This window comes from Argiope bruennichi, chromosome 3 (genome assembly GCF_947563725.1).
Source record: "Argiope bruennichi chromosome 3, qqArgBrue1.1, whole genome shotgun sequence".
Lineage (NCBI taxonomy): Eukaryota > Metazoa > Arthropoda > Arachnida > Araneae > Araneidae > Argiope > Argiope bruennichi.
This window is the reverse complement of record NC_079153.1, coordinates 3,628,199-3,651,549: the sequence shown is the minus strand read 5'-3', so window position 1 is coordinate 3,651,549 and position 23,351 is coordinate 3,628,199. Positions and strand designations below refer to the sequence as shown.

At 26.5% G+C, this 23,351-nt stretch overlaps 1 protein-coding gene across 4 annotated transcripts; it reads right to left on the bottom strand.

Annotated features, from left to right (window-relative positions):
* Positions 1-82: 82 nt before the first annotated feature.
* On the bottom strand, positions 83-23,182 carry LOC129964291 (myotubularin-related protein 8-like). Of its 4 annotated transcripts, none has more exons than XM_056079059.1 (16): positions 22,940-23,182; positions 19,595-19,645; positions 18,808-18,924; positions 14,992-15,154; positions 12,486-12,643; positions 11,399-11,524; positions 10,610-10,744; positions 10,386-10,518; positions 9,748-9,857; positions 9,381-9,503; positions 7,766-8,016; positions 7,256-7,381; positions 6,975-7,101; positions 2,676-2,859; positions 1,114-1,253; positions 83-624 (listed from the first exon to the last, which is right to left on the bottom strand). In XM_056079059.1, exons 1-16 carry the CDS (start codon positions 22,961-22,963, stop codon positions 478-480), a joined length of 2,115 nt encoding a protein of 704 aa, XP_055935034.1. In that variant the 5' UTR covers positions 22,964-23,182; the 3' UTR covers positions 83-477. The 4 variants fall into 4 exon arrangements, with proteins under 4 accessions (XP_055935034.1, XP_055935033.1, XP_055935037.1 ...); XM_056079058.1 differs by having other exon boundaries at positions 23,055-23,176; XM_056079062.1 differs by lacking the exon at positions 19,595-19,645 and having other exon boundaries at positions 22,940-23,181.
* Between the last annotated feature and the right edge of the window lie 169 nt (positions 23,183-23,351).

Genomic DNA, 23,351 nt, shown 5'->3' with positions numbered 1-23,351 from the left:
TGCATAATAAAACCACATCATAATTTTAATCATATTTATTTCTTATACTGTGCAGATATATTGTAAAACAAAGCGCATTTGGTGTCCAGCACCTAATAATTTGATACTAATAAATTATAGTTGTCATCTTATTAGCATAATTTAAATAATATTTCCATCAAAATACCATATATAAAAAGATAAATTAATTGCATAGACTATGTATTGCAATTCATAAACAACATAATATAAAAAACATTTATTTCACCAGGATTAAGGAAAAAACGAGGAATATATTCCATTCCCACAATGATATTTTTTATCAAAAGAAAATATTTGTGACCTTAAATAAAATGACCTTTTTCATTATTAAGTACTATAGCTTTTCTCTTTTTGTACTCTGCAAAAGAAACTATTTAACAACACAAAATAAAATTGTGGTATTATTGTCTAATGCTTTTTTTTTCCATATATACAAACAAAGATTTATATCTTATTTTAAGAATCTATAGAATTAGTCCTCATAAGTTCTTTATAACAATGACGACATACAGGAACTGGTCTTTGATGATAATGACCCTTTAATGATATCCTTTTGTCAATGCACCGGACACAAAACACATCACCACAGCTCCAACAATGGAACTAAAAATATATTCAGCGTTAGTTTATGAACTTAAATAACACTAATTATATCAGAAAAGGGAATACAATTAAACTTGCAACATTTTATATTTTTTGAAGCTATATTAAATATACAAATGTATTTTAAAATTATTTTAAGGCATTTACATTTAAATAATTATTTATATAAAACTAATATTGGAATTAGATAGTTTAATCTATTTAACACAAAATGCAATTCACATTTCTGACAGAAAATTATTTTAAAGATGTAAAATAATATAACTACATATATTCTACAATAAATGCAATACAACATAGTAAGTAGGGAATAATCTTTTATTCAACTTAATTCACAAAATACTTTATATTCAAGCACTAACTATTGAGATTTATTTGCCATTTTTTTTAAAGCATCACTATCCCTTATATATTATCTTAAATATCTATGTCTTGAAGTAACATTTTACAGATTATTGAGTTAGAGTTTAAATTTTTGAAAACACAAACCTTTCTGCTAAAATGGTCGAAAGGTGTAGAGCAAATGCACTCTCGAACATTTCTTAATGTTTTCCATTCTAAGGCAACAGAATCTAGTTCTTCTAAAAGTTGAGAAAATATGGAATTTCCATTGCTCCCATCAGGAGAATCTAAAATCCATTTGAAAAATTTAATTAAATTTAAGAAATCAAAGAAAAACAATTTTATTTGTAGAAAACCATCTAAACATTCTTGGAATAAAGGGTTTTGGTTTGGTTTGTTCCTAATTTAACTGAGTTTATATTTTACTCTTTTTTATCATTTGTTATAAACAACAAAAATGTATGATTGGCAACTTTTGTTTTATAAACTTGGAACCATTTTTTTTTTCTTTACACAAATACTACATATTTGATAAACATAATTTTAATAATATAATTTATATTTATCTTTGAATTATTTGCAATACAACAAATCAACTTATAGATGTTCACTGCATGCCTCAACTACATTTCATATAGTAATATAAATTATTCACTGAGCAACAATCAAACTAATTAGATTTGAAACAAATCATAATTATCAACAAATTCATTAATATTTCATTATTTTGTAAATGCATTTAATTTTTAAAGTAATCAAAATAAAATATTTTATACTTTTTATTTCAAAAACACTCAAAAGAATTTGTATATTATTTTAAAAAAAGTCATACAATAATAATCCCCAGGGAAATTCATGTGATAAAATAATTGTATATAGTAAGCTTGTTTCCAAACAAAAATCTTTGTGATTCTTAAGAATATTTTTTACATAATATTTTAAATAGGAGAGCAAAAATTTAAGTACTTAAAAATGTGAGAAAACATGCACGATTAAAGCATATTTTACTATATATAAAAAGTCATTGTGGCTATATGTCTTTAAACACACACATTAAAATTGATATTAACTTTGAACTATTCTACTGCCATATTTTTATTTGTTTTATTTTAATATATTTTACAAGATTTTCATTTGCTTCAAAGTAGTGAATTAATAATGCCTAAAAGCAGGCATAAATGAATTGTTCAAACAGAGCCAAGAAAAGTAAAGTTTTTACTCACAAGAGAAGCAGATGTTTGATGATAGTAGTGACATCAAAATAAACGAAATTAACTAATATTTTGCCTTCTCACAACAGAAACTTTAGAGGAAATTATTTTGAAAAAAAAATTTTATACCATCTTAAAACTAAAAATTTTAGTTTTTCAATGATACCAATTTCATTTCTGAGCAATCTCTCTCTATATTGATTTTAATTCTTTAAAAAATTTCATGCAAATTATTTTAAAATAACGAAATTTATAAAAATGCCTTAGCTGGGCAATGTTTAGACTTCAAACAATTTACCACTATCTTTTTTTTTTTTTAATTTTTTCTTTTATTTCAATATGTATGCTTTGAAAAGCATATGCACTTTATAATATTTTACATGATAGTAGTTTCTACATAATAAATATTACACATGAAGGAATTTTAATCACAAGCAATGCCAGGTATATCAATTTAAAAAATTTATAAATAAAAAAAAACATTTAGTTATTTCATACCATTTTCATTATTGATATTTCCATTTTCAAAGCCTGAATCAGCTACATCACCAGCACTAAATATTTTTCCACTATCTAGCTTCTTTTTAAAATCCTCAGCAAGGCCACTGTCAACCATAGATGAATCCATATCTTTACTTGGTGTTTCTGCATGGTTTAGAGCTGCTTTAAATTGACTAATTCTCTAAAAAAAAGAAGTATATTAATTACCCTTTGCAGCACACTACCCTTTAAATTTTAAGCTCAAACAAAAAAGGAAAATGTAGGTAATCTATTTAAGCTTAAATGAATGCATTAGCTAAATTTTACGAAAATTGTACTCATTTTCATTCTGTAGATGTTTTATCAACATGAACATTATACCACTAGAGCTCTGAAAAGTGAGATTAAGCACACATTGCAGTAAAGCATGAAAATGAGTAAAATCTCTTGCATTTGAATTAAAAAAAAAAAAAAACATTAATTCATACATGTGCAGCAGATTTAGCATGACACAAACTGCACCACTAGGAGAGATGTTTGCTTAATTGATCTCTCCGCACCATTTTCAATATAATTAATTTCCAATAACTAACTAAATAAACACTAAAAATAACTACAGTTATATTTTTTTAAAAATTAAGCAATAATATTGTTACAAATCTAATTTTGCTTCCCGGCACGAATAGTGTCATCTTGGGAAAAACCGTTGTACGATCTGTGCTGAGCGAGTGCCGCGTCAATGACCTCAAATCTTGGCGACTTGGCGAGAAAGTTGGCGACGAAAGGAATTTTTTAGAAGACTCCTGATGGTCTGAACATTATATCACCGAAACCAGTTTTTCCTTGAAGCTTGGAGAAAGTTCTGGAACTTTCCCAAGATTACGCCACTTCCTGTGGGAAGACTATAAAAAAGAGCCGTATATGAGCCGTTTATTTTGAAAATGGGGGAAGTCCCTTTTTTGTTATTGCAAGATATTTAAAGGTTTGCGTTTCAATAAATTTAAAAATATTGATAAGTATTAATAGATATATTGTTTATATTTTGTGGAACCAGATAATGCAGGTTTATAATCCAATAGTGTTTACAGTGCTGACTAAAAAAATAAGACTACCATTATAACTAAATGAACTTGCCTCACTTTCAAAATTAAAGAATTATTGCAATCATTAATTTAATCGGGAAATAATATTTCAGTTGCATCAGCCTTTTTTTAAGAATAAAAACAAAATACTCTTCACATTTTCATAAATATTTGATAAAAAGTGAAATAAAACAAAGAATATTTTTGTAGAAAATATAACATAACAAAAAACAATTCAGTTTTATTAAGAATTTCAATGAAATTATACATTTTCAGTTTATACCCAGATATAATTAAAATGAATTTTATTCAGGATTTAACATTTTAAAATGTTCATGATGAACGAGAGGTATATATGGTAATAAATCTATCTTGTCCTTGTATTTTTCAGATGTAATAAATATCCTTTTTTTTTTTTTTTTTTTTGTACATAAAAAGTAATTTTATATTTCTGAAATCACTTGGTCTTCCTCGTTGTGTTGACAAATCGATTATTTTAAATTCAGAATCTCACTCTATCGAAATTTTGTAGAACATTTTGTATGGTGCATCCTTTGTAAATCTAATCCACCATATAGTTAACCAATTCACGGATTCTCCATCGGTACTTTTCTTTCTTTTTAACCTTTATTTACTGACTGTACTTAAAAGTACCATTTAATTTTGGCTTATGTCTTCGTAATATGATTATTTTTTCTGATGGTATTGAAAGGGACATGCAGAATGTTACCCATACAGCAAGTAGTTAATATAAACTAAAAGTAGAAATTAAAGATATTTAATTATTAATTAAATTAAGATATTTCAATTAATTAAATTTTTTTCTTGGATTCCTTGGGATTATTCAGCCAGAAAACTTAACTACTGGTACAAAAATAAAGTTGAAAAATTGATAGCAAAATAATTCGGTAAATAAAGGGTTGAAACCGCTTTCTCCGGAGATTGGGTTAAAAATAAATATCCGTGTTTCATTTCATGTATTAAAAATTTATTATGTTTTCGACAATTTCGTATTACTTTATAGTAATCATTTGGAATATGCCAGGAACTGGTTTCCGGATTAGATAATTACTGGATATTTCCACTCCAAAATCACGATCGCTCGATAGAAATGAATATTCTGATAATAAAAATTTGTGATCAATGATATTTATTTCATTGACGCTGGACTGAAAAATCGGTGATGGAAGTAAACATATTATTATCGAAATACAAAATTAAGATATACTTTTTTTGTTTATGAAATACTGTACAATCACCAATTTTCAATATCAAAAATAGATAAATAGACACATTCTAGATTTCAGACATGATATCAAACGGCCACATTTATTTCACCATACAGCAACCGGAACTAAATTTTACCGTAATATATTGCCGTAATAATTTCAATCTAAGAAGTACTTGCACCACTTTCAAAATAAACAGATTTTCAATACTGTTAAGAGCTAAAACTTCCATCGCCAAAATACTAGAATATATATATATATATATATATATATATATATATATATATATATTTATTTATTTATTTATTTATTCAATTATTTACGAATGCTAGCGAAACTCAAAGTAAACAGCTAAAAAACTCCGTTCGGCTCTAAGAAAAGATGATGATCAACGCTATTGAATAAAAAAATCTACAAAAGATCAGAGACCCAGAGTAAAGGTCGGTCATTTTTAAGAATTCTACCCTCCCAAACAATATTCCTTGAATTAAGTTCATTTTCCTACAAAGAGAGAAGAACAGAAAACTAAGATACAGTTATTCTCTTTCCGTCATAGCGTCCTGTCGCGTAACACGACTGGTATAGTGTTCCAGCTAATGGAACACCTAATTTTGTCCAACGATTATATCATGCTTTCTCTTTAAAAGTATGTGTAATAAATACAGGATGCATCGTAAATTCGTACTAACTTTAAAAGTTTATAATAAAAAAAGTAATGCTCGAAAAAATTGCGATTTGCGGGAATATGTTCAAAAAATCTATGAAAAATTTCTTTCCATTAAAAATTATTACCGACAGATGAAGCTCACATGTCAGACCAAAACAGCTTTTGCAAGTCAGGATAGCTATAAAGCACAAGGCTAGAAATAGGGTCATCATTCGACGGCAACAACTTACTATTGTTACCGGATCGAGCATTAGCGGTTAAATTTGTGTATAAGAATCGGTTTAATTCACGACTAAAGCATGCATTGTGAAAGTTTCTCACGGTGAAAGACATCAAAGCAAATAAAAGGCCTATTTTAATGAATGGGGTACTGAATTTAGTAGGCCGTTTTGAGTAAACGGGAAATTTGTTGAATCGTCCACGAAGTGCCAGACCATTCGTCAGTGCGGACCGCGTACCTGTCGTACAAAGTGCCATGGCAACATCAATGTAGAGTAGCATTGCATGTGAAGCTGAGAAAGTAACGGGAATTCCGGAAACGTGGATTCAGCACAGAATCTTGATACTGTATCCGTACAAGATAAAGCACTACACCAATTGGAAGACAACTTTTGCAACATGGGCGTTTGCACAAATGGAACGCGACCCACAATGGTTGCTGAACATCATGTGGAGAGATGAAATTCACTTTTCATTGCATGGTGAAGCCAATACACAAAACAATCATATCTGAGCGGCATCAAACTTTCATGAGTACACGACTAAACGACTCCATTCTCCGCGTGTGACTATTCGGTGTGGTTTCAACCACGTCCTTCCTTCTGGTCCCTTCCTTGTTTGAAGAGTCCTATCCTGTATCAGGTATGAAAACCTGTTCTGTCACTGCAGAACGGTATATTTCGCTTTTGCCAGATCACATTGTGCCTGCTTTGCAGCAAAGATGTTCGTTACCTGCCGTCACCTTCATGCAGGATGGTGTTCCGTCTCACGTTGCTTTTCTGCCAAAATGTTTCTCCAAGATACATCTACTGAGGTCCGAGTGATAAGCGGAGGATGTAAGATTAAGTGGCCCTCATGAATCACTGGACCTTAGTCCAGCCAACCTTTGGTTTAGGGGATGCATAAAGTATCGTGTCTAATGAGACTCTCTAGCCACTCTGGTGGAACTGAAAGATGCCATTCAACGGATCGGCGGAACGCTTTGTCTTAAGAAGTTTCACTGCAAATCAAAAACTACTAAAACATTTAATAAAAAATGTCTCTTTTGCAAGACTCGAAACTTGAAGAAAAAAATCATGACAAAAGTGTGAATGAATATGTGCGCATAAGAAAAAGATACCTTCTGAAGTTGTAATATATGATCTTCTAAACTTGAAATATGATCCTTAGCTGCAACCAACATATCTCCTAAAGGTTCTCTAGGATGAACTCCATTTTCAAAACGATTGTACATACCTCTCCAAAACCTGTAAACATTTAACAGAACATAACCTTCATTAATGAAAGCTTATATATAAAAATAAATTATTATCAATTTATTGGTTCAATATAACAATGACCGATAAAATATAAGAATGATAATGAGAATAATTATTATCAATGGGAGAATGATAAAATTACCTCATAGCTTGTGGAGCCAGACTAGGATGGAGAACATCATCAACTTCTCTCTTGTATAATGGATTCAAAAATTCTGACAGATGATTCATAAGATAACCCCACAATGAATAAGTTCGCTCACTGAGTCTGAAAGATTTTTAGTAAAACCATTATTTCTCATTATTACTGAACTATTGAGATCAGCAGTGTTTATTTTAATTAGCAGAATTTCTAAAAGAAATGCTCTGAGTTGAATATAAAATAAAGGCTTTATAGAATATTATGAAAAGTCTAATATAATGATTGATAAATTAACTACTAATAACAATAATTCAGAATAACTTCTTAAGTGGGATAAAAGGTATGACAAAATTCAGCACAAGGTAGAATATAACTTTTTCTTGATAACAAGAAAATCAAAGAAAATGCAAGGTACTAGATCAATACATAATCAAAGAAAAAAAGCAAAAAGTATGTTTAATCTACAAGTTTAATATAATTCAGATGCAACAAGAGTTTTAAATCTTTTACCTAAGATCAACTCTGTCTTTCTCACAGTTGCCTATAAATGTCCCAAACTGACAGGAATACACATGATCATGGATAGTGAGTAAAAATCTTTCATTAAACTGGAAAGAAGAAGGAAACTGCTGTGTAAGTTGCCATACTGCATCAATAAATTGTGTGAAAACGGGGGCAACTTCTTTTGGATCTCCTTGGATAAGACCACACCGATCTGTGAACTTGTGACCAAAGGCTAACCATTCCTTTTCAATTAAAGCCTATGAAGTAAAGTTTGCATGTAATTATTAGTAAATTCTTATTTGTATTCAGATGATTTTACAGATAATCACTTTGAAATAGTAAGAGATTCTAAGTAAATAATTGACAATTATGTTACTATATACATAAATATGATATTTTTAAATTGATTTCCTAATTTTCAGTTTAAATTACTTTATATTAATTTCATTCTAAAATCTTCTTATTTTCTGATAAAATTCCCCCTTTCTTATTTGATTCATTCTAACACAGGCTTTAGAAAATTGATGATTTTTGCATTTCTCACACTCAGAGTAAAAGGATAATATCCTTAAAGTTTACAACATTCTTTTAAGGATATCTAAGATTTCCTTTCCTAAATCTACATGTGACAAAGAAATTCCTATCAAAATCTAATAGTAAAATAACTAAAGGGGGAAAATTTCAAAAAATTTTTCTTTTCGACCGCTTATGCAAAAGAATATTTATATACACATACACACTATATATATGATTCAATATTAACCTATTAGTTTCCAAAATTATAATTTCTTGATAGGGGAAAAAGGAATTTCATGCCTATGTGTTACTGTGCCATTTTGAGAACACAAATCAATTTCTCATCATAAGATAATGAAATTCAATTTTACATCACACTTGTGACATTTCCTCTACATATAAGATATATAGTTCTTTTCCAACTCTAGTTTAATTAAATAATTTCAAAATACATAATGTCACACAAATTGTGATAAAAATTTCCTCACACCCCAGATATGTAATTTTCTCTATTTTTTATTTCCTTTAACTTATTTCCCAAGATTAAAAAAAAAAAAAAAAATTACAGTTATTTTATTAGCTCTTTTACCTCATTAATTAATTAAACTATTTATTTTAAATTGAAAAATAAACCCATCATTGCCAATTGTATATCTCCAGTTTCAATGTATATAAGCCCTTTTACTTATTTCCTCCCTACATCTAGTTTTGGCAATTTATTTACTCATTTTGAATCCTTGTGATTCTGAATATGGTTCTTTTTAAAACTTATTTTTAAAAAGTCCAGAAGTCCAGCTGAAAACTATCAAATAATAGACTATCTCCATTAGCTATGTTTATTTTAGCATACAAATATCTAAACTTTGAATTTATTGCAAAAATTAACAGTGGAATTAAAATGCAAGTAAATAGGCCTTATTAAAAGCGAAGGATAAAGATTGAGCAATGACCAAACAAGAATCTAGTATGAAAACTGGATGCTTGTCAATATCATCCAAAGTCCAGAAAATAAAGCCTATTTATGATAGATACACTATTCATAAAAATTTATTGTATAAAAAGAATTTTATTCCATCCAGAAATAATAACCAAACTGATAACTCACTTGAAATCCAGTAATAGTTCTGTAATATGGATCTTGTAAAAGAGCAGCAAGAGAACATGTTTGAGCAGTTCTGTCCCAACCATCAGAACAATGAACAAGTACAGTTGTTCCTTTCTCTAAAGCCTATATGTAATGTTTTTAAAATAAAAAATATCCATGCATCAAAGAAACCTAAAATTTTATATTTATATACAAAAATTTTTTTCTTTAACAAATATCAGATATATAGTTCATTTATAAAAGTGATCTGCTTTAAACACAGATGACATGCTTCACAAACTGCATTTAAAAAAATATATATATATAAAGAATGTATCATAAATGAATATATAATAGTATTTTAAAAATAATTAAAATGCATAATTACATCAGCAATAAAGGCAGATGCTTCAAGAACAGTTTTTACATGGCGCAACCATCCACTACTTTCTAAGCCACTTAGGAAGGCATTCATGGAAGGAACTTTAAGTTCACATGCTGCAAAATGTTTTAAAAACACATAATAGTTTTTTTTTTATTTATATCTCAGTTTACTTTTTGTTTTAAAATAAATGGTGGAATGGTAAATATTTCTAAAAGAGCGAAATTCTATAAAATGACTGATTTATTAAGATCAGATTGTTTGGATGAGTTAAAATTAGAATAGTGGAAATCATTTTTCAAAAAAAAAAAATCAGTATAAAAAATATAGCCAATATATAAATTTGATTCATTGCTAATTCTATGCTAATTCTAGATCTAAGTTATACTCCTAAAATGTTATTCTATAAAACCTTCAGAATTTATAACAATAGTATATCATGTTCATTTTAATAAGTAGAATTAGAATAACTAACTTCAGCCCAACCATTTAAGAAACTACATCAGAGGTAATTTGAAATAAAAATATTATGATTCATTGATAAATGTGTTGATTTAATTATATCATTAGTAACAAAAAAATATTTTAAAGGTAGAATAAAATTGTAAATTTGAATAAATAGTAGCCAACAAAAAAATAATTACCATCAACAAGTTTCTGAAGACTATTTCTCATTACATGTATATTCTCAATTCCAAAAAACTGAAATTTTATGTTTTTATAGAAGTCTTCATTTTCATATCCTTTACCAGCAGCCTTATTAGCCATTGCATTAATCTGAAAAGAAAAAAAAGAAAGAAAACTGATGTTTATCTACAAAAGCATTAAAAAGATATTTTTCTTTTAAAATACAACTATAAGAATTTACCTTAGGTCGAGTATCTACAACATACATAAAATCAGAATTTGGACTTGATTTTAAAATACAATTTAATAACTGTTCATCTTCTACACACCGGGCACTGAAACCAGAAAGTGGTTGACTACATCGACATATTGCAGCCTGGTAAATATAAAAAAATAAAGTTAAGTGACAATTAGAGAAAAAAAGTAAATATATATATATATATATATATATATATATATATATATATATATATATATGAATTCTGTTATTTCAAAACTAAAAGTATTATAAAAAGTAAGAGTTGACACAATGCAGAAATTGTGTCACAAAACTGGATTTTTTAAAAAATAAGAATCATCTAGCAAAACATTATATATCAATGTGACTAAGTTGGCTGCTTATAAAAGCCGATAATTTTTAATCTAAGTTCTAGTATTCTTAACATTTTGAGTAGTACTTGAGTCTGTAAGTTTCCATAATTACCTAACTCCATATTTTCCTATTCCATAATTTCATTAAGAGATATAAATTGTTTCATAAGATTTTAGTAATGAAAACATATTTTGACGGTAATATCTTGAAATAATAATGTTAATTTTATCTTTTTTTTCAGTTACAATACATTGTTCTGATGCATCTTTATATAATTATTTCATATTGTACATAGAAATTTACTAAGTATCTATAAAGTAGAGATATTACAAACTTTCTAATGAATGATTTAAGCAAAATAAGCATTGTTGGACATGATATAGAAAAGGATTGCCTGTGTGTTTCTTAAATATGTTATTTCAAGGAAGGATTTCTTACCATATTTCTATGCAAGTATGATAATACCGGGAGCCTTCCACGACTTCGGAAACGACTGCTACCTACTAAAATTGTAGATGAAGCAGATGAAGGTACATATAAATATTTAGGGTAGGTATCACAAATCTGAAAATAAATATATTTTTTTAAGTAAATCAAATATTCAAGAAATGATACAAATATTGAATCAATTTTTTTGAATAAATCATACATTATAGATTTACTTAACATATTTGATTGAAAAAATATAAATAGCAATACTGATAAGGTTGAGGTTTAATAAAGTTAATCTCTGGCTTTATACTCCTATTAAATTATATCTGTTTCTAATACAACTTTTCAACAGTTTGAGGGGAAACTTTATTGAGATGTTGATTCCCAATTAAACTTAAAATATAATGACAGCATTAATTCTATCAGTTAAAAAATTGTTAAGGAAATTTTGTGAAGAAGAATATAGTATAATAAAAGAAAGTCTCTCAATGCCACCAAAAAAAAAAAAAAAAGTGATCTATTACAAAATCTATCATCAATACAAAAAAATTATTCAGAATCAGCATAGCATAATTGGCTATTCAATTCCTGCTGCTTTTTTATTGCCCAATTTTTAACTGAGGTCACAGAATGCAAATAAGAAGCTAGAAGCTTAAGTTGTATGAAAAAGAAAAAGTGTGAGGCAATTTGAAAGGCATTCATCAAGAGAGTTAGAGTGAAGTTTATATAAACTATTTGTGAATGATTGGCTTAAATGGATATGTAATAAATGAAATTAATGAATGAAAATTAATCAAATGTAGAGTGCAATTACTCTATTGCCATATTACAATGATTGCTAGAATTTTCGTGAAATACCACAATTCAAAATATATGCAATCTAGAATGTTTTATTATATTAATAATGACTTAAGGAATGTTATTTAATAGTCAATATAATTTCAAAACCAAAGCAAGGAATGAGCAATTTCATTAGTAAATATTTTTTTTTTCATTAAAAAATAATTCATGTTCCAAGAAAAAAGTTATTGAATAATTTAACAGAATTAATTTTCAATCCATTGTATAAAAATCACTTCAGTAAAAGGCTTACTTCATAATCCTTATTGATATTAGTCAACACCCAATGTCGATTAGGAACACCCATTCTGGAAAACTCGGCTTGTAAATCAAATTTATTCCAACCTGATCTTTTAGGTTGATCTTCATTGGATGCAGTATAATGAAAACAATACAATTCTTGTATGTTAACTGAAAAGAAATTTTTTTGAAAAAAGCAATTAACTTGTCGATCTTTGTAAATTTTTTTCAGTAAAGAAATATTTGCCATAAAAGAAAATGAGAAACTGAAAATAATTATTCTTAAATAATCTTGATTTCAAATTCAAGCAGAGAGATATTTTTATGATCATATGAAAATTAATAATTTATTACTTAAATAGTCAGTAAGATTGGTAATAGTGAATTCCCAACTAAGCAGCAGCAGCTTAGAGTTACTAGTAAATAGGTTAAAAAAGATGGTATCAGCCAAGTGGATAGATTAATAAAATTGTACAAAATAGAAATTCTAAGAATTATAAAATATTAGAAAGTATATTGAAAAGTATATTTAAAACTGCCAAATGAAATTAATCAGATTCCTAACCATTTTGTAATATTCATATAATTATTTATCTGCTTAGATAATAGTGAGTAAAAATATGGGCATTGTACAGTCATGAGTCATAATAAATAAAAATGTATACATTTTCACACAGCAATTAACACACAAAAAATAGCCAAAAATATGCTATTAACATGTTGGTTAAGTTAAAAATATAAAACTAAATTAACCAGAGAGGCTTCATAGTGTTCTCGCCTAGAGCTCAAAATACTTAAAGCTGCCAATGAGAAACATTTTGCCCTAGATTTTCTCATTTACTTTTTAATAAAGGCATCTCCCCCAATATAAAAATTATAAACTTTTGACACAGCCAGAAATACCACAAGTACATAGAGTTTCATTAACTAATGGATCAAAGACTAAAACAAGATGGAAAGGTGGCAAAACAAGTGGAATGTACCTCTCCCTTCCAATTTTAGTATATAATGACTCAATATGGCATATTTTGTGCTTTGTAAATCATGATGAAGTGAACTGAATATATGATGCAAAATGGAAATGAAGTATAATGAAGAAAACTAAGTATATTTTGGAAGTCTTGTATTTAAACAATTGAAACTAAAATTTGAGACCACGTACCCAATTTCATTTACTTAAGTTGTATTTTTGAATTATTGAATTCATATACACTCAAATATAAAGAACAACATATGGTTAATCTGTTAACATATTTGATCAAAATTTTGAGAGCTATAATTATGATGATAAAATAGCATATCAAATTTTATTCATGCAGCTCTTTATGTTTTTTCTTTTTTTAGCTATCATATTTATATGCATATAAATTCGTATGTATGCGAACGTGATAACTAAAAAAAGAATTACATTCATGACTGAACATTCTTGTATATAGATTTCATCCAAAATCTGATAGGTATGCAAGAATCTGGCGAAAAGACAGTATACATAAGTTCATTTGTCAGGTTCAGTGTGTTATTTGAGTTATCACAATTGCAGACATAATTCCAAAATTTTATTTTTTGTCTTGAGACCTTATAAATTTGAAAATACATTAAAATCCTGGAGTTAAATTTTTTGATGATACTTCATATGCAAAGAAGAGAAAATGAGCAGAATTTTGAAACTTATTAGTTGTTATTGTATTTCTTCAAAGCAACTGTGATATCTATTTAACTGGAATTTAATTCTTATCACAATTTAGAGTTTGTAAATGTTTATACAGAAGTATAAAATTATATTTCTACAATAATAACAGAACATCCCCTTTTCTCTAGAATGAAATGTATACATGCATTTCATTGAAGTATTTTCTGAATACTTCACATTCAATTTACAAAAAAGGATTTCAAGAAAACAAAATGTTATTGAAAAATCACTTCTTAATGACATCATAACTGATATCTTTACATAGGTTTTAAAAATTAAATAAATATATTTTTTAAATGGCTGAATATAATTTAGTGATCAAATTTTAATTTATAAAGTATTTGGACATTAATATTTGCCCTTTTTTTAAATATAATATTATTAAATAAACTTTAAAAGAAAATCCTTTAAGATTCTTTAATGTTTTTCATAAATGTATAAAGATATCAGTATGTCAAATACAGACTTTGAAATGAATTAAAAACTTTAAACAGTAAAAAATATTTCCCAATAAGCTATTTTGGTCAAGTAAATTTCTTAAATATTCATAATAAAATATATTAGAATAGTTTCAGATACATATTCTTAATTTCATTTAATGACACAATTTCCGTTAAGTGTGATAAAATTAAACCATGGTAGAAGGAAGAGGAGATATTTTTATGCTATAAAGTCAGTAGAAAGCTTAGTTTAGTATCATTTATAGTTTTGCATTGACAAATTATTTCAGAAACTTACGTGAGGGAACTGGAATAAAAACAATAAAACTTTAACAAATTTGGAATTAAAAAAATTTACACAAAAAGTGATGATTATCATTTTTACATACTTGGTTGAGAAAGTTTTAATAGAGATGTATATATATCATGACTATCTCTTTCCTTTGGGATTACAAATGTTACACACAAGAAATTTTTGCATCGTATTTGCAATGGCGATCCCGAAGTAGATATTGGTAATTTAATAACAGTTGCAATATGAGTATGTAATATCTAAAAAATAAAAAGACACACATATTAAAAAACATACACTATTATAATTAAACATAACACATTAAAACAAATTACCATGATTCATAACTTTTCAGTAACATTAAACAAAAAAATTATAAAAAAATCAAGTAATTAATATGAAGCAAAAGATAAAAATTTAATAAATGTATGAAGTACATTTTATCGGTTCAACAATATTTAAGATTTTATTAAGTAAGAAAAAAAATGGTAGGGTATGGGATAGGTCTAGTGATGCACATTTATATAAAAAAGTAAAAAGTTTTTAACGTCATTTGAAAGACTATTTATCGATTTGTAGGATTATAAATTTATAATATATTCAAGTATTATAAAATATAAGAACAATCAATCACTTATTCCTTAAAAATAAAGCATTGAAAATTATCACAAAATTTACAGCTTATTCACAATTTCATCCATGTAAATATGTTCTATACGTATATAAGAAAAAATTAAATGCATGCATTTTCATGCCGAACAATTTTCATATTCTTATACTTAATCCCTTAACAAATTTTAAGATCTTCAGCCTCGATTAATAATAATTTAAACAAATTAATTAATTATTACTTTGAAGCGTTCTAATAAATGGTGCCATCTGGCACATATATGAAAAAAAATTGCAAGGAGTTCAAATTCCAGAATTTGATAAAATATACTTAGCTTAGTACAATTTGGAAGCTTCTAAGTTAATGCTGGTAACTCTAAGAGATAAAATTTTAAATTAAGAGATTAGAAATATTATGAAAAGACATCCTAACTTACTTACTTAACCTAAATACTTTCTTCTCAAATACTTGACTGCTTTGACAATATTGCTTTGAATTAATACTTGATGTAATAACAAATGAAGATATTTTAATGTTAACTACCATTAAAAATTTAGATAAAGTTCAAGCAAATTTTCATGAAGCAAAATGTAATGTGCAATCAACAGATTACTAAAAATGCATGAAAATATCTGATTTTTGAAAAAAATTTTGATAGTTAATTTTTTGGTTGCATAATTTGTAATATTTCTTTACACCCATACTATTTGAGTGTCATAATTTTGTTGATATTATTCAAAAAATGTTAATGCTTATTAATATATTCAAAATGCAATATCTGGATTTTGTATCTTAATGATACGACAGTACACCATTAACAGGGACAATAAAATGTCCATCACTCTACCATTCTTACAGCAGGTCTTTATAATACAAATTTCCCTCCTCCCACTTTTACTTTGATGAGTGGTTTTTTGCAGGCCTCATCATGTAGTTGCAGATAACAAGTAGTTTACAAACATTAGCATGTAAAAAAAAAATAAAAAAAAAATGAAAATATCAGGTAGCTTATCAAGAATTTTCAGCCAACTCATTATTATAACCTCCAAAATTTTTCCGCATGCTACCAAATATGGCAGTATACAGAAAACTTAAACTTAGAAAAGACAGCCTATAAAATTTTTTAAGTCTCATCTCTTCAACCGATCGAATCCAAAATCAATATAGCCTAGGTGTCAAAACTACAAATCGAATTTCACATTTCTTGCATGGTGCATTACGAGTAATCTCTATACCTAGGAATAGATAGATCGAGAAACACTATCTTCTAATAGAAATTTGATTTCAAAATGTGGCACAATTTACAAACCTAAGAATTAAGCCTGTACAAGATTTCATCAACCTAGCTTTTTTTAAATTTATAATTTAACTTCTTGAACTATTTATTTTTTAATTTATTTATTAATTCTTTTAAATAGATGATATTCAAGATGATTTTAATGAAAAGATCATATAACAATTTTCACCCTTCTAACTAGCTTCATTTCTGAGTTTGTATGCTAGCAAACAAACAGATATTTTTTTTGGGGGGGGGGAGGATCACAGAAGATCTGAAATGTAAATATTTGCTGAAACCTAGTTTATTTGAAGACTATAGCTCTTTGTCCTATATTATTTATACACAGACAAGTAAAACATGTTTATTTCAGATATCATTTCATTACTATACAGATTACACTTATGCAGTTCTGTAACCAAATAAACTGATTGTCAGCTTTCTAATTAATTTTTATTTCTGTGATATTTTATAATTTAAAATTATATTATTATCAAAAAATCTTTAAATATTTAACTTTAGCTTAGAGCATTGAAATAATTAAAATAGTGTTAAACTCCACTATGAATTTTAAAGATTATAAGCGTAATATTTTTTATAATAAAATAACCCAATGAAATTTAATAAATCTTCTAAATGATTAACACTTGTTTCCAGTCATATTAAAATTTTCTTCTTTTAAAAAACACTAATAATTTTATTGATTTAAAATGCTTGTATGATATTTGTATCTCACCAATTAGCGATTAAAAAAAAGGGGAAAGAATGGTTTAAACACCATATTTCATTTTACATAAAAAAGTAAGATGACTATTAATTACAGAATCAACTAAATGATGAATTAATTTAAAAAGTAATGGTAATGCCTCAAAATCTAAATAAAAAGAATAAAATATTCAAAATTATACTCATATTAAAAATAAATCTGAATTGTGTTGATTATCCTTCCAAAATTTCTTTGAATAAAAACAAAATAAGTCTTATTACTCTTAACAAGCTGAGATTAAAGTCAAACTGAATAGATTGGCTCTTTTAGGGAAAATTTTTTAGCTAACTAGATCAAATATATCTCAAAAATTACTCTGAATTTTGGAATGCAGTTTGAAAGTCTGCTGGATTAAATTATTGACAAATCTTGGTTCCCATGATGGAAAAATATCAAGATAGTAGTCAATTAACTCAATTTATTGATTGGAAAAAATTTTCACCTTGAGTCATTTTCAATTATATCAATTTAGTAAAAATGCAATAATAAGTAATAAAGTTGCAGAGGTGTTACATTTTTTTTTTCATGACTATATACCAAATTTCATTTAAATGTGTTAAGGGTTATACATAATTGTATCCAAATAAACATATATTCAGAATGAATATAATGCTTTTATTGGTTTTCATTTGAATTGGTGCATAATTTAATAATTAAGAAAATATTTACTGCAAATGTATTAAAAAATTATTACTGTTGACAAAATAAAACTAATGATAAGTTATTTTTTAATTAAATGAAATAATTTCTTATTCCAGATGGGGGGGGGTTTGTTTTGTTTAAAGCAGATAATTCACTTATTAACAGATCATATTATATATTCTAAATATACCAGTATAGCAACTACATAATATTAAACTGAGGAAAAAACACTCACTTTTCAGAACAATAAATTATTACTAGTGCACACCATATTAAAAGTAAAGAGATATTTCATTTTAATGTTTTAAAATGTATCTTAAGGGATAATTACTGATGAGGCTAATTGAAATAATGGAAAAATTTCTATCTTGACCGACAAAAAATGTAAACTGCTCTGTTTTAGTCAAAGATATGAATAATAAGAAATATAAAATAAGTTAATAAGAAATTTAATAATTTAATTTTTAAAAAATTAGTTTTTCTTTATAGAACATAAAAATGTTTGATAAAAAAGCACACCTATAATGTCATTCTCCATTATGCAGTAATTTCAATATGAGAGAAAGCCATTTCTTAAAAAATATAGGCTGTTAAAAACCACCTTTATTAAATATATTACCCAAGCTTCTTTTTTTCCTTCTGGATCTATGAATATTAAATGAGTAGCTGTGAGATGAAGAGTTCCAACATTAGGTTTCTTACTATTGAAGCGATCAAGCATCCGCACTTTCTCAATCTAAAAAGAATTTGTTACCATCAACAGAGGAAAGTCAAAGCAATTATAATTATATAGTTCATTTTTCAAATAATATCATTATATTTACAGTTTTCATATCTTTAAACAAATCAAAAACTGTAAATTCAGAAAATTTACTGACCAGAATGATATAAAATTATCACCTGATATTTAACTTTTCAAATATAACTTTAAAATTTGAAAATTATAAATATATATAACAAGCAACTCAACAGCAAACACATTTGTATTTGTAGCACAATTTAATGCTTAGAAATAAAAAAAAAATGTAGAAATTCAATTTCTTAAAAATAATTTTTTAAAAAAAAAGCCTGCTATTTAAAAGTAACTATATATAAAAAGCAAAGCTAAAAAAAAAACATATTAAAGCAATTCAAATTGATATCATTTAAGATGTCTAGTAAATACAATATAGTTAAAATAAAAATAATAGGTAAAATTTTATTAAATATATAGGATCTATTTCTATCAAATTTACAGAATAAAAAAAATAAACAAATTTTTATTTGGCACACATCTTGCGAATAAAGTAAAATACCATGCGGCAACAGATAAAACTGATAAACTTTCTTTCTAGCTCATGGAATCCATCAACATGCTAAAGAAGCATGCACAGCCAAGGAGACTAAAATATTTTAGATCAACTTACTTTTAATTCACATGAAGTTTTGGTCCCATTAAGATTACTTGATAATACTCCCTAGAATAAATAACGAGGAACCACACAAAACTATGAGAATTTATTCTTTTCAGTTTGGCCAATGGCACAATGATATTCAAATCAGTCAGTATTTTACAATGAAATATTTTTTCCTTACTATTAAGCATATCCAAATGTTAAATTCCTTAATTAACAGTAATGGAAAAGAGTAAACGATTTTATAATACAAAGAGTCTCAAAAAAGTTAGAAATGGAGTTTTCTTCCATGAACATGAAACAAGTTTTACTATCAAACTTACTTATAGAAATACACATATATATATTCAAAAATATACATGATACACATCTTAAGTAAAGATAATTTTTATTCTGATTTCAGTCATATCAAAGTAATATGCTTTATACAAATTGCCAGTTTGATCTTAAACTTGAAATGTTTGAAGAAATCATGAAGAAATAATTTTATTCATTCAACAATAATTATTCTGACAATTGTAAAAATATTTAAAAGGATGACTTAAAATCTTCAGCCATCAATAAAAATTATAAGGGATTAACAGACTATAATTATACAAGAAATCCCTTCAGGTTGTTCCTATGCAATAGTTTCATATGCTTCTTCTTAGCTTTAATCAAGCTTAACAAATACTTTTAATAATAAAATTTACCTTTAAAAATTCATAAAAAATTTTATAACATTCATTTTTATTTATAATTTCAATAGAAGCGACAGGGTGCATTTCTTATTTAAATTTACAGTGTTTGCACGATTTTAAAGAAATTTGATACATGCACTCTTCAAAACAAAAGAAAAAAATTGTCAACTCGTCAACAGGCAAAAGTTAATTAACTCCAACGATACTAGTTTAAGATCTGTAGAGCATTTAATCAATTTTTTTCAATTAACAAAACCTTCAAAATAATATTTAAAAAATAAATAGGTATTCTTCCTCATTTATAAGGTCACAAAATGTCTTTGACAAAACTGTTAATGGGGAGGACTTGTATAGTATATACCTGAACTTTGACCATCCACAGATAAATAAATGCATTTGCTAAGAGGGAATAAAAAATGCATCAAAGAACTGGTAACAAAAAAAAATTGCACTGTAATAAATATGACTGTTGAGCTCAATACATTTTTCTTAATACTCCTCTTTGATGCATCTTCAATCATATGTCTTAAAAGAGTAAATATAGAACGTTTGATACATTGCTAGTTTAACAAAACATATTTCCAGATATTAAATAATTCCTACATCACACTTGCAATTGTCAAAAATCAGGTTATAGTTCTCCCTTTTCAAATAGAGAGAATTAATATGGGATCTATTATACATCAAATCAACTATGCACTTGGCTAAGAGGGGAACAACTAAGTATATCACTGGACTCTTCCATAAATAAACAAATTATCAATCATCGTGAGCAGTTTAACATATTAATGCAAGTAATGACAATTTAAGTATAATGTTATTCATGGACATAGAAAGGTAAATAATTATTCCATGTCAACCTAAACGAACAGATGGTTGCCACTTTCATTCCTGTCTTTTCAATTCCTGTGCATACTTATACTTAGAACCAATAAAAAAAAATTGAGAAAAAAATTAAATGCATTCTTAAGAAACTTTTCACCAAGTCTGTTACAACCAAGTTTTATCTCTCTAGTTTTTTTAGGTATATTGATGCGTTTGAAAAGTTTTAATTCAGTTTTCTGCCTTTTATCATTTTACTTGGTTTATAAAAGCTATTCTTATAAATTTTAAATGTAATTTTTTTTCTCAAAAATAAAAATTTCTTTTTTTTAAGTAATTTCAATTTGAACACATTTAGAATGATTAATGTTAACTATAATCTTAACCATTTCAAACAATGTATGTATAAAGTTTTCATTTCATTAATTTTAATGAATTACTCCTTTATATAATTTCTGCCATTAATTGAAACAAATACATGACTCATAAAAATACCATAGGTAGTTACTTTTAAATACTCCAAATAATTTAAGTATTGAAATCAACTATGAGTTTAATATAGCTTTTATTTGCTTTATACATGAGGAAACATTATTTTGCTTCATCCTAATGTGCTATATGAATATAAGTATTTATTTTTATTATCACTCATAACATTTTTTAAAGTTGCATTGATTTATATTTTTAAAAAATTCCATCTTTTTCAAAAGAATAAAAGGATCTAAATGACTTTACAAATTATGAATAGTTTTATATTATGCAAAGTAATATATATTGCAATTTAAAAATTCTTAATATATTTAAAGATCCCAAGTAAATATATAAATTATATTATCTAAAACACCATTTTTTTTCATTAATTAGATTTTTTTAATAATAAAACTTGTTTAAACTTTCCATGCTTTCAGAAGAAAACAAATTTAAAACAACAGAAGTAATATCATAACGAGCTATTGCTTAGATTATGAAATCACAGAAAGAGCACGGATTTTAAAAATCAATTTAAATTCTTGATTACAAGGTCAATATAAAAATTCAATCATTTTTGGCACCACAACAGATTACTTGTATTAAACATTTTGCAATATGTTTCCCATTAACATTTAATAATATAAAAAACTTAGCCCAAGTAATTGGAAAATATTTAATATATGAACTCTGCACTTTAGTAAAGTAAGTTTTATGGCCATTTTTTTTTTTAATTTAGAAAAAAAAAGCATAAAATATTGCTTTAATAATGCAGTCTCAAAATTTGAGTTTAAAGCTTTTTTCTTTAATAATTAGAAACCTGATATCTTTAGAATCCAAAGAAAAAGTATTGGACCATATTACATAATATAAAATATAATCCTGGAGCTACATAGCTATGATACTAAGCTATAAAGTATTTTAATGAAGATAGAGAAACACCTGTCAAATATATATATTCTTATTTAAAATAAAAGCCACACCTGCTAGCAAGTTAGGTGCAATATGACTATTTACTGCAATAATAGAGAAACTCAGTTTTAAAATTTTATTTTCATTGCATTATACATGTAAAATTTAATGAATGGTTGCATACGATTAATACATTTCTTTAAAGAAAAACATCTAAACTACAGGATTTTCGGATCACTTTCAGAATGATAGGAAAAGATTGCATAGTAAAATATTTCAAATATTCGCCAATGCATATATGCTTTAAAATAAACATGAGAACGATTTTATTCAATGTTTCTTCACCTTATACGAAATATTTATATTGCATCAACGACTGAAGAAAAAGAAAAATCAAATTAATCAATGCTGAACAAAACAATATGTCTTATTCTGAAATTCTTTTTCACCCCCGAAAAAAAATTATTTTATTTACCTTGGGGGTGTTTATCAAATCCATGATCTTTCTATTTCATTTCTAATAACAATAAAAATAATTTCATACGTTGCAATATAAACTATATAAAGGAGGAAGCAGAATTAAATCTCACATGGCGCAAATATTTTAAGGATAAGGCAGAAACTCTTCGCATCTCCTATTAATGGGGGAGGTAGATTCGTTTTTAAACAAGCTAATATCGTCTGTCTTGTCTGCTAACGACAGTCAACAAAAACTAAATTTTGATGCTCCCACTTCACATTAAATTTCGTGTCAAATCGATGGACCGATAAATTCATTCAACATAAAAAAACCTTCCTACCAGTGCTGAAACTCACAAATTTGTTTCATTTTTAGACAAAAATTTCTTTTTATAAACTTAAATGGATTTTCTATTTTCTCTCTATTA

Coding starts and splice junctions, on each gene's coding strand:
- LOC129964291 (XM_056079058.1), bottom strand. CDS start 23,096: ATGCGAAGAGTTTCTGCCTTATCCTTAAAATATTTGCGCCAT. Junction 10,519..10,609: donor TTGTAGATACTCGACCTAAG/GTAAATTCTTAT, acceptor TTTTCTTTTCAG/ATTAATGCAATGGCTAATAA. Junction 8,017..9,380: donor GAACTATTACTGGATTTCAA/GTGAGTTATCAG, acceptor TTTACTTCATAG/GCTTTAATTGAAAAGGAATG.